We start from the raw sequence: 13,432 nt of genomic DNA, 5'->3' as shown, positions 1-13,432 counted from the left end.
CAAAGTGTGCTTTATGACTACAATAAAATTAATTTAGAAATCAATAATAGAAATTTATCTGGACACTGCCTAAATATTTTTAAATTAATTAGCATACTTCTAAATAACCCATGAGACAAAGAAGAAATAAAAGGAAATTAGAAAATACGGTGAACTAAAAGAAAATAAAAACATAACATATCAAAATTTGTGAGATGATGCTAAAGCAGTATTTAGAGGGAAACTTGTAACACTATATGCTTATATTAGAAAAGAAGAAAAGGTCTCAAATCAATAATTTCTGCTTCCATCTTAAAAACCAGAAAAGCTAGTGAAACACAAAATTAAGTAGAGAAAAATGAAGTAATAAAAATTAAAGTGGAAAACAATGAAACAGAAAACAAATACAATAGAAAAAATCAGTGAAACCAAAAGCTGGCTGATTCTCTAAGAAGAACAATAAAATTGATAAACCTCTAGCAAGGCTAAGTGAGATAAAAAAAGAAGACACAAAATACCAACATCAGGAATGATGATATCAACATCACTAACGATTCTATACCTATAAAAGTCATAAGGGGATATTATGAAAACTTTATGCCAGTGAATTTGATAACTTTGATGAAATGGACAAATTCCTTAAAAGACACAAGATACTAAAGCTCATTCAAAAAGAAAGATGAACCGAATGGCCCTAAGTATATTAAATAAATTGAATTTATAGTTAAACACCATACCATTAAAAAAACACTTCAGGCCCATATAGCTTCACTAGTGAATACTACCAATCATTTAATGACAATTTAACATTGAACTTTTCCAAAATATTGAAGAGGAGAAAATTCTACCCAACTCATTCTATGAAACCAGAATTGCTCAGACACCAAAATTAGATATAAACAATAAAGAAAACTACAGTCAAATATCTCTCATGAAAATAGATGCAAAAATTCTTAACAAACTTTTAGTAAATAACGTCCAATAATATGCAAAAAGGATAATACATCATGACTACATGGGGTTCATCCACAGAGGCAAAGCTGCTTCAACATTTGACAATCAATCAATGTAATTCACCATATTAAAATATTAAAGAAGAAAAAAACATGATCATTATCTCAATAACTGCAAAAAAAAAAGGATTTGACAAAATCTAACATACATTCCTGATAAAAACCCAACAAACTAGTAATAGAAGGGAACTTTCTCAACCTGATAAAGAACATGCAAAAAGACCTATACTTAACTTTGTAATTTATGGTGAAAATATGCTTTCCCCCCTAAAATCGGAAATAAGGCAAGAATGTCTGCTCTTACCAATACTTTTCAACACTGATCTGGAGGATCAAGCCAGTGTAACAAAGACAAATAAATGATGCCCATAATGGAAAAGAAGAAGTAAAACTCATGTGCAGACTACCAACAGAAAGTTCTAGTTGTAGTCTACCAAAAAGTTGCTAGATAAAATCAGTAATTTTAGTTATACTGTGGGATACAAAGTCCAATATACAAAAATAGTAATCATATTTCCATCCAATTTGAAAATAAAATTAAGAAAGTAATTCAAGTTACAACAGCATTTTTTAAAAAGAAAATACTTGGAGATAAATCTGACAAAAGACATGCAAGACCTGTACACTGAAAATGACAAGACACTGCCGAGAGAAATTACAGAAAACTTAAATAAATGGAGAGAGATACTATGTTCATGGATTGGAAGACTCAATACTGTGAAAATGTCAATTATCGGAAAATTGAACTACAGATTCAATACAATCCCAATCAAATTCCCAGCAGGCTTTTTTGTAGAAAGTGAAAAGCTGATTTTTAAATTGATATGGAAATGCAAAGGACCTGGAAGAGGCAAAACAACTTTGAAAAAGAAGAGCAAAGCTCAAGGATTTGCAGTACCTGACTTTAAGACATATTATAAAAGTACAGTAATCAAGAAAGTGTTGTATTGGCATAAAGACAGACAAACAGATCAACTGAACAGAACAGTGTCTACAAATAGATCTTCACATATACGGTCAATCGATTTTCAACAAAAAATGCAAGGTAATTGAGTGGAGAAAGCACAGTATTCTCCAATGATGCTGCTAAAACAATGAGATATCTATATACGATAAAAAGGACTTCAACACATATTTATCACCATATATGAAAATGAACTCAAAATTGATTATAAACATAAATGTAAAACCAGAAACTACAAAACTTCTAGAAAATATAAGAGAAAATCTTTGTGACCTAGGATTAGGCGAATATGCCTTAAGCAGGACACCAAAAAACACAATTCATAAAAGGAAAAAATATATATAAATCAGACTTCATCAAAATTAAGAACTTCTGCTTTTTGAAAGACCCTGTAAAGAGTATGAAAAGACAAGTCATAGACCAGAAGAAAATATTTTCAAACATACATGATAAAAGACTTACCATCCAAAATATATAAAGACTCAAAATTCAGTAAGAAAATTACCCAATAGAAAATGGGCCAAAGATTTAAACAGACATTTCATCAAAAAAGATAGATATATGTCAACTAAGCACATGAAGAGATGCGTAACATCATTAGTTATTAGGGTAATGCAATTCAAAACCACAATATGGTATCACTACACACTTACCAGATGTTCAAAATTAAAACAAGACTGACCATACCAAATGTTGGTAAGGAGATGGAGCAACTGAAACTCTCATATACTGCTGGTGGGAATGTAAAAATTATATAACAAATTATATAACAATTTTCTTTGGAAAACAGTTTGACAGTGTCTTTAAAATGTTAAAATATAGACCTACTATATAACCCAGTCATTATACTCTTAGGTATTTAACCATGAAAGACGAACACATGTCCATACAATCACTTGCACATGAAAGTTTGTAGCAGCTTTATTAGTAATATCCAAAAATTGCAAAAAAACACACATATCCATCAACAAGTGAATGAATAAACAAATCATTGTATATCCATACAGTGGAATACCACTCAGCAATAAAAAGGAACTACTGATACGTGCAACAACTTGGATGAATCTCAAAATAATTATGCTGAGTTTAAAAGCCAGACCAAAAAAAGAACACATACTATATGATTCCATTTATATAAAGTCCTAGAACATGCAAACCAAACAGTGACAGAAAGCAGATTGAGTAGGGGTCAGGCAGGAGGGAAGCATTAAAAAAGGGCATAAGAAAACTGTTGGGGATGATGAATAAACTAAATATTTTTATTGTGCTGATGGTTTCACAAGTTTATACAAATGTCAAAAATTATCAAAGCATGTACTTTAATATGTGCAGTTTAGTGTATGTCAACTGTACCTCCATGAAGCTGTTTTAAACATGAATAAATTAAACACTACTCCCAGAGGCATTTTGGTAGCTTGAGTAGCCAAAGTCCTAGGTTTGCCCCTAGCTACTTCATCCAGTTATTTATACTGATCTTGTGCCTAAGAGAAAAATGAGTAACACATTGAGATGATCTAAATGACAGGCAGACAGAAAATGCCATTAACTGGCACATTCACTAAATACTATGTAACAAAAAAAGAATAATTAAAATTTCCGTAGGAAAAAAATTAGCAAAAGAAAAAAAAAACAATTATTCTTAGTTTTGTTTCAATAAAGTATAGCAAAAATTTACAAATACTCACTTCTTTGGATAATCTTGTGAAGACATCTCCTCCCCTGAGAAAATCCAGTATTAAATACAGCTTCCCTTCAGTCTGAAAGGCTAATTAGAAATTAGAATGTAGTAATAATAATTTTTAAGGCTTACAAAGCTTAGCATAGTTTTTAATTAATATATATGTTTAGAATTTTATTACTGAACACTATAAAACAATTAAGCATTTACTCACATGGTTCATGATTGGATAACATTATCTCAAAATTAAAACTAGTGTTGAAAAAGCTATAAACCCCTTGCCAGAACATAATCAACCTTGGATGTAGCTTTACACAGAAACTTGTACCACCGTCGTTTTCCTGATTTATGGAGCACCATGTTCTACTGCAATTGCCTTAACTCTACTTCCCCACCTACTGAAAATCTACTAATTCTGTCAAGCTCAACAAAAATGCCACCCCCTCTATTTAGCTTTCTTCTATTAAGGATTTCCCTCTTTTCACATTTCCCTGTAGCATCCTTAACCTCTTCCCCATCAGAATTACTTGTTACTACTTTTGAGATCTCATTGCACTTCATTTATGTCTCTCTTATGGTACTTAATCCATTTTGATTTATACAATTAATTGGACTCACATGTCTGTGTTCCCTATAGATTATAAATTTCTTGAGATCAGAGATTATTTCACCTCTAGAGCCCACTGAATTGAATAGAATGTTTTGAACACAACTGGTCTTTAGTGATTAATCTAATGATATCCTAGAGACTCAAGGAAGGAAATCTTTAGATAATACGACTACTCTCATTCCATTAGGGTAATGGGGAATAAAAGAATAATAGGTGGAAAATTCTAGAGGAATTTTTACAGAGAGAGTTGGGTACATACTATAATGCATTATTTGTCAAAATTACCTAAGAATAAAATCAATAGCTGCTATCTTTTTAAATTTCAAAAATTGAGAGTGACATAGTAGATTGGATCAATGATTTAATAATGTATATGCCACTGAATTCTCCAGGAAAGCCAAATGCCACAATCTCATGCATACATTAAACTAGCAATGGAGCCATGATTAAAACTCAGAACTGCATGGATTAGAAGAATTAATATTGGTGACCCAAAGCAATCTACAGATACAATGCAATCACTATCAAAATAACAATGGCATTTTTCACAGAAATAGCACAAATAGTTTTAAAATTTGTATGGAGACACAAAAGACCCTGAATAGCAAAAACAATAATGGAAAAGAAGAATAAAGCTAGAGGCATCACACTTCCTGACTTTTAGACCATGCTAAAAGCTACAAAAATCAGAACAGTATGGTATGGTCACAAAAAGAGCCATACAGATCAATGGAACAGAATAGAGACCACAGAAATAAACCCATGCACTTATGGTCAATGAATCTACGACAAAGGAGGCAAGAATATACAATGGAGAAAAACAGTCTCTTCAATAAGTGGTGCTGGGAAAACTGGACAGCTGCATGTAAAAGAATGAAATTAGAAAATTCTCTAACACCACATACAAAAATAAGCTCAAAATGTATTAAAGACCTAAACCATAAAATTCCTAGAAGAGAACACAGGCAGAATACTCTTTGACATAAATCGTAGCAATGTTTTTTTTGGATCTGACTCCTCAGGAAATGGAAACAAAAGCAAAAATAAGCAAATGGGACCTAATTAAAATTAAAAGCTTTTGCACAGCAAAGGAAACCATCAATGAAATGAACAAACCTACTGAATGGGAGAAAATATTTGCAAATGATATGACCAATAAGGAATTCATATCCAAAATATATAAATAGCTCATATATCTCATCATCAGAAAAAACAAACAACCCAATTAAAAAGTGGGCAGAACACCTGAATGGACATTTTTCCAAAGAAGATATACAGATAGCCAACTAGCACATGAAAAGATGCTCAACATCGCTAATCATCAGAGTATCAAAACCCCATATCAAAACAACGATGACGTATCACCTCACACCTGTCAGAATGGCTATAATCAAAAAGTCTACAAATAACAAATGTTGGAGAAGATGTAGAGAAAAAGGAACTCTCATACACTGTCAATAGGAATGTAAATTGGTGCAGCCACTGTGGAAAACAGTATGGAGGTTCATCAAAAAAATAAAAAATATAACTATCATATGATCCAGCAATTCCACTCCTGGGTATATATATGAAGAAAAAGAAAATATTACCACAAAAAAATATATGCACCCCAATGTTCACAGCAACATTTTTTACAATAGCCAAGATAGGGAAGCAACCTAAGTGTCCATCAACAGGTGAATGGATAAAAAAGATGTGGTGGGAGGAATCGGGAAGATGGCAGAAGACTAAGACGTGGAGATCACCTTCCTCCCCACAGATACACCAGAAATACATCTACACGTGCAACAACTCCTACAGAACACCTACTGAACGCTGGCAGGAGACCACAGACCTCCCAAAAGGCAAGAAACTCCCCACGTACCTGGGTAGGGCAAAAGAATAAACAGAGACAAAAGAATAGGGATGGGACCCACACCAGTGGGAGGGAGCCATGAAGGAGGAAAGGTTTCCACACATTAGGAAGCCCCTTCTCAGGCGGAGACTGTAGGTGTCGGAGGTGGGAAGCCTCAGAGCAGCGGAGGAGAGCACAGCAACAGGGGTGCAGAAGGCAAAGCAGAGAGATTCCCACACAGAGGATTGGTGGAGACCAGCACACACCAGCACTAGAGGCTTGTCTGCTCACCCACCGGGGCGGGCGGGGCTGGGAGCTGAGGATCGGGTTTTGGTTGGAGCGCAGGAAGAGGACTGCGATTGGCGGCGTGAATACAGACTGCAGGGGGTTAGTGCACCACGGCTAGCCGGGAGGGAGTCCGGGGAAATGTCTGGACCTGATGAAGAGGCAAGAGACCTTTTCTTCCCTCTTTGTTTCCTGGTGCGTGAGGAGAGGGGATTAAGAGCGCTGCTTAAAGGAGCTCCAGAGACGGGCATGAGCCGCGGCTAATACTGTGGACCCCAGAGACGGTCATGAGATGCTAAGGCTGCTGCTGCGGCCACCAAGAAGCCTGTGTGTGAGAACAGGTCACTATCCACACCTTCCTTCCAGGGAGCCTGTGCAGCCCGCCACTGCCAGGGTCCCAGGATCCAGGGACAACTTCCCTGGGAGAACGCACTGCGCACCTCAGGCTGGTGCAACGTCCCGCCGCCCTCTGCCACTGCAAGCTCACCCTGCATCCGCACCCGTCCCTTCCTGTGGCTTGAGTGAGCCAGAGCCTCCGAAGCAGCTGCTCCTTTAACCCCTTCCTGTCTGAGTGAAGAAGACATGCCCTGCGGCGACCTACACGCAGAGGCAGGGCAAAATCCAAAGCTGAGCCCCAGGAGCTGTGCAAACAAAGAAGAGAAAGGGAAATCTCTCCCAGCAGCCTCAGAAGCAGCAGATTAAATCTCCACAATCAACTTGAAGTACCCTGCATCTGTAGAATATATGAATAGACAAAGAATCAGCCCAAATAGAGGAGGTGGATTTTGAGAGCAAGATTTATTATTTTTTTCCACTTTTCCTCTTTTTGTGAGTGTGTATGTGTATGCTTCTGTGTGAGATTTTATCTGTATAGCTTTCTTTCACCATTTGTCCTAGGGTTCTATCCATCCGTTTTGTTTTTTCTTTTAAAAAAGTTTCTTTCTTAATAATTATTTTTATTTTAATAACTATTTTATCTTACTTTATTTTATTTTATCCTTTCTTTCTCTCTGTATTTCTTTCTTTGTTTCATTCTTTCTTTCTTTCATTCTACATTTTCTCCCTTTTATTATGATTCATGTGGATGAAAGGCTCTTGGTGCTGTAGCCAGGAGTCAGTGCTGTGCTTCTGAGGTGGGAGAGCCAACTTCAGGACACTGGGCCACAAGAGACCTCCCAGCGCCACATAACATCAAAAGGCAAAAATCTCACAGAGATCTCCATCTCAACACCAGCACCCAGCTTCACTCAATGACCAGCAAGCTACAGTGCTTGACACCCTATGCCAAACAACTAGGAAGACAGGAACACAACCTCACCCATTAGCAGAGAGGCTGCCTAAAATCATAATAAGTCCACAGACACCCCAAAATACACCGCCAAACGTGGACCTGCCTACCAGAAAGACAAGATCCAGCCTCATCCACCAAAACACAGGTACTAGTCCCCTCCACCAGGAAGCCTACACAACCACTGAACCAACTTTAGCCACTGGGGACAGACACCAAAAAAAACAGGAACTATGAACCTGCAGCTGGCAAAACGGAGACCCCAAACACAGTAAGATAAGCAAAATGAGAAGAGAGATAAACACACAGCAGATGAAAGCGCAAGATAAAAACCCACCAGACCTAACAAATGAAGAGGAAATAGGCAGTCTATCTGAAGAAGAATTCAGAATAATGGTAGTAAAGATGACCCAAAATCTTGGAAATAAAATACACAATATGCAAGAAACATTTAACAAGGACCTAGAAGAACTAAAGATGAAACAAGCAATGATGAACAACACAGTTAATGAAATTAAAAATACTCCAGATGAGATCAATAGCAGAATAACTGAGGCAGAATAACGGATAAGTGACCTGGAAGACAAAATAGTGGAAATAACTACTGCAGAGCAGAAGAAAGAAAAAAGAATGAAAAGAACTGAGGACAGTCTCAGAGACCACTGGGACAACATTAAACGAACCAACACTCGAATTATAGGGGATCCAGAAGAAGAAGAGAAAAAGAAAGGGACTGAGAAAATATTTCAAGAGATTATAGTTGAAAACTTCCCTAATATGGGAAATGAAATAGTTAATCAAGTCCAGGAAGCACAGAGAGTCCCATAAAGGATAAATCCAAGGAGAAACATGCCAAGACATATATTAATCAAACTGTCAAAAATTAAATACAAAGAAAATATATTAAAAGCAGCAAGGGAAGAACAACAAATAACACACAGGGAATCCCCATAAGGTTAACAGCTGATCTTTCAGCAGAAACTGTGCAAGCGAGAAGGGAGTGGCAGGACATATTTAAAGTGATGAAGGAGAAAAACCTACAACCAAGATTACTCTACCCAGCAAGGATCTCATTCAGATTTGATGGAGAAATTAAAACATTTACAGACAAGCAAAAGCAGAGAGAGTTCAGCACCACCAAACCAGCTTTACAACAAATGCTAAAGGAACTTCTCTAGTCAAGAAACACAAGAGAAGGAAAAGACCTACAATAACAAACCCAAAACAATTAAGAAAATGGGAATAGGAACATACATATCGATAATTACCTTAAATGTCAATGGATTAAATGCTCCCACCAAAAGACACACACTGGCTGAATGGATACAAAAACAAGATCCATAAATATGTTGTCTACAAGAGACACACTTCAGGCCTAGAGACACATACAGACTGAAAGTGAGGGATTGGAAAAAAATATTCCATTCAAATGGAAAGGAAAAGAAAGCTGGAGTAGCAATTCTCACATCAGACAAAATAGACTTTAAAATACAGACTATTACAAGAGACAAAGAAGGACACTACATAATGATAAAGGGATCGATCCAAGAAGAAGATATAAGACTTGTAAATACTTATGCACCCAACATAGAAGCAGCTCAATACATAAGGCAAATACTAGCAGCCATAAAACGGGAAATCGACAATAACACATTCATAGTAGGGGGCTTTACCACCCCACTTTCACCAATGGACAGATCATCCAAAATGAAAATAAATAAGGAAACACAAGCTTTAAATGATACATTAAACAAGATGGACTTAATTGATATTTATACGACATTCCATCCAAAAGCAACAGAATACACATTTTTCTCAAGTGCTCATGGAACATTCTCCAGGATAGATCATATCTTGGGTCACAAATCAAGCCTTAGTAAATTTAAGACAATTGAAATTTTATCAAGTATCTTTCCCAACCACAACGCTATAAGACTAAATATCAATTACACGAAAAGATCTGTAAAAAATACAAACACATGGAGGCTAAACAATACATTACTTAATAACAAAGTGATCACTGAAGAAATCAAAGAGGAAATCAAAAAATACCTAGACAAATGACAATGGAGACACGATGACCCAAAACCTATGGGATGCAGCAAAAGCTGTTCTAAGAGGGAAGTTTATAGCAATACAATCCTACCTTAAGAAACAGGAAACATCTCGAATTAACAACCTAACCTTGCACCTAAAGCAATTAGAGAAAGAAGAACAAAAAAACCCAAAGTTAGCAGAAGGAAATAAATCATAAAGATCAGATCAGAAATAAATGAAAAAGAAATGAAGGAAACAATAGCAAAGATCACTAAAACTAAAAGCCGGTTCTTTGAGAATATAAACAAAATTGATAAACCATTAGTCAGACTCATCAAGAAAAAAAGGGTGAAGACTCCAACCAATAGTATCAGAAATGAAAAAGGACAAGTAACAACCGACACTGCAGAAATACAAAGATCATGAGAGATTACTACAGGCAACTCTATGCCAATAAAATGGACAACCTGGAAGAAATGGACAAAATCATAGAAATGCACAACCAGACAAGACTGAATCAGGAATAAATACAAAATATGAACAGACCAATCACAAGCACTGAAATTGAAAATGTGATTAAAAATCTTCCAACAAACAAAAGCCAAGGACCAGATGGCTTCACAAGCAAATTCTATCAAATATTTACTGAAGAGCTAACACCTATCCTTCTCAAACTCTTCCAAAATATAGCAGAGGGAGGAACACTTCCAAACTCATTCTATGAGGCCACCATCACCCTGATACCAAAACCAGAAAAGGATGTCACAAAGAAAGAAAACTACAGGCTAATATCACTGATGAACATAAATGCAAAAATCCTCAACGAAATACTAGCAAACAGAATGCAACAGCACATGAAAAGGACCATACACCACGATAAAGTGGGGTTTATTCCAGGAATGCAAGGATTCTTCAATATATGCAAATCGATCAATGTGATACACCAGATTAACAAATTGAAGGAGAAAAAATATATGCTCATCTCAATAGAGGCAGAGAAAGCTTTCGACAAAATTCAACACCCATTTATGATAAAAACCCTGCAGAAAGTAGGCACAGAGAGAACTTTCCTCAACACAATAAAGGGCATATATGACAAACCCACAGCCAACATCATCCTCAATGGTGAAAAACTGAAAGCATTTCCACTAAGATCAGGAACAAGACAAAGTTGCCCACTCTCACCACTCTTATTCAACATAGTTTTGGAAGTTTTAGCCACAACAATCAGAGAAGAAAAGGAAATAAAAGGAATCCAAATCGGAAAAGAAGAAGTAAAGCTGTCACTGTTTGCAGATGACTTGATACTATACATAGAGAATCCTAAAGATGCTACCAGAAAACTACTAAAGATAATCAATGAATTTGGTAAAGTGGCAGGATACAAAGTTAATGCACAGAAATCTCTGGCATTCCTAGATACTAATGATGAAAAATCTGAAAGTGAAATCAAGAAAACACTCCCATTTACCACTGTAACAAAAAGGATAAAATATCTAGGAATAAACCTACCTAAGGAGACAAAAGACCTGTATGCAGAAAATTATAAAACACTGATGAAAGAAACTAAAGATGATACAAATAGATGGAGAGATATACAATGTTGTTGGATTGGAAGAATCAACATTGTGAAAATGACTCTACTACCCAAAGCAATCTACAGATTCAATCCAATCCCTATCAAACTGCCACTGGCATTTTTCACAAAACTAGAACAAAAAATTTCACAATTTGTATGGAAACACAAAAGACGCCGAATAGCCAAAGGAATCTTGAGAACGAAAAAGGGAGCTGGAAGAATCAGGTTCCCTGACTTCAGACTATACTACAAAGCTACAGCACTCAAGACAGTATGGTACTGGCACAAAAACAGAAATATAGAGCAATGGAACAGGACAGAAAGCCCAGAGATAAACCCATGCACATATAATCACCTTAACTTGGATAATCAAGGCAGGAATGTACAGTGGAGAAAGGACAGACTCTTCAATAAGTGGTGCTGGGAAAACTGAACAGGTACATGTAAAAGTATGAGATTAGATCACTCCCTAACACCATACACAAAAATAAGCTCAGAATGGATTACAGACCTGAATATATGGCCAGAAACTATCAAACTATTAGAGGAAAACATAGGCAGCACTCTCTATGACATAAATCACAGCCATATCCTTTTTGACCCACCTTCTAGAGAAATGGAAATAAAAACAAAAATAAACAAATGAGACCTAATGAAACTTCAAAGCTTTTGCACAGCAAAGGAAACCATAAATAAGACCAAAAGACAACCCTCAGAATGGGAGAGAATATTTGCAAATGAAGCAACTGACAAAGGATTAATCTGCAAAATTTAAAAGCAGCTCATGCAGCTCAATAACAAGAAAAAGCCAAACAACCCAATCCAAAAATGGGCAGAAAATCTAAATAGACATTTCTCCAAAGAAGATATACAGATTGCCAACAAACACTTGAAAGAATGCTCAACATCATTAATCATTAGAGAAATGCAAATCAAAACTACAATGAGATATCATCTCACACCGGTCAGAATGGCCATCATCAAAAATCTAGAAACAATAAATGCTGGAGAGGGTGTGGAGAAAAGGGAACACTCTTGCACTGCTGGTGGGAATGTGAATTGGTACAGCCACTATGAAGAACAGTATGGAGGTTCCTTAAAAAACTAAAAATAGATCTACCATATGACCCAGCAATCCCACTACTGGGCATATACCCTGAGAAAACCATAATTCAAAAAGAGTCATGTACCAAAGTGTTCATTGCAGCTCTATTTACAATAGCCAGGAGATGCAAACAACCTAAGTGTCCATCATCGGATGAATGGATAAAGAAGATGTGGCACATATATACGATGGAATACTACTCAGCCATAAAAAGAAACAAAATTGAGTTATTTGTAGTGAGGGGCATGGACCTAGAGTCTGTCACACAGAGTGAAGTAATTCAGAAAGGGAAAGACAAATTCCATATGATAACACATATATATGGAATATAAGAAAAAACATATGTCATGAAGTACCTCTGGGTAAGACGGGAATAAAGACACAGACCTACTATAGAATGGACTTGCAGATATGGGGAGTGGGAAGGGTAAGCTGTGACAAAGTGAGAGAGTGGCATGGACATGTATACACTACCAAATGTAAAATAGATAGCTAGTGGGAAGCAGCCGTATAGCACAGGGAGATCAGCTCGGTGCTCTGTGACCACCTGGATGGGTGGGATAGGGAGTGTGGGAGGGAGGGAGATGCAAGAGGGAGGAGATATGGGAACATATGTATATGTATAAGTGATTCACTTTGTTATAAAGCAGAAACTAACACACCATTTTAAAGCAATTATTCTCCAATTAGAAAAAAATAAGAGAAAAACAAAAAGATGTGGCGTACACACACAAACACACACACACACACACACACAGATTATTAATCAGTCATAAAAAACAATGAAATATTGCCATTTCAACAACATGAATGGACATAGAGAATATTATACTTAGTGAAAATCAAAGACAAATATTATATGATATCACTTCTAAGTGGAATCTAAAAAATAAAACCAACTAGGGAATATAACTAAAAAGAAACAGACTCATAGATATAGAGAACAAACTAGTGTTTACCAATGGGGAGAGGGAGGGGGATGGGGCAAGATAGGGGTAGGGGATTAAGAGGTACAAACTACTATTTATAAAATAAGTAACCTACAAGGATATATAGTACA

General features: G+C 36.2%; 1 protein-coding gene across 6 annotated transcripts in view; it reads right to left on the bottom strand.

The window, feature by feature from the left end:
* RPS6KA6 (ribosomal protein S6 kinase A6) overlaps positions 1 to 13,432 on the bottom strand; it is a 171,950-nt gene that overhangs the window by 81,818 nt on the left and 76,700 nt on the right. For all 6 annotated transcript variants that reach the window (XM_070044684.1, XM_060292449.1, XM_060292448.2 and 3 more), the window contains one exon: positions 3,642 to 3,721. In XM_070044684.1, coding sequence (XP_069900785.1) covers positions 3,642 to 3,721 — 80 coding nt within the window. The remainder of the gene's footprint in view (positions 1 to 3,641; positions 3,722 to 13,432) is intronic.

The sequence above is a fragment of the Globicephala melas genome, chromosome X (genome assembly GCF_963455315.2).
Source record: "Globicephala melas chromosome X, mGloMel1.2, whole genome shotgun sequence".
NCBI lineage: Eukaryota > Metazoa > Chordata > Mammalia > Artiodactyla > Delphinidae > Globicephala > Globicephala melas.
The sequence above is the reverse complement of the archived record's forward strand: the minus strand, read 5'-3'. Positions and strand labels throughout refer to the sequence as shown.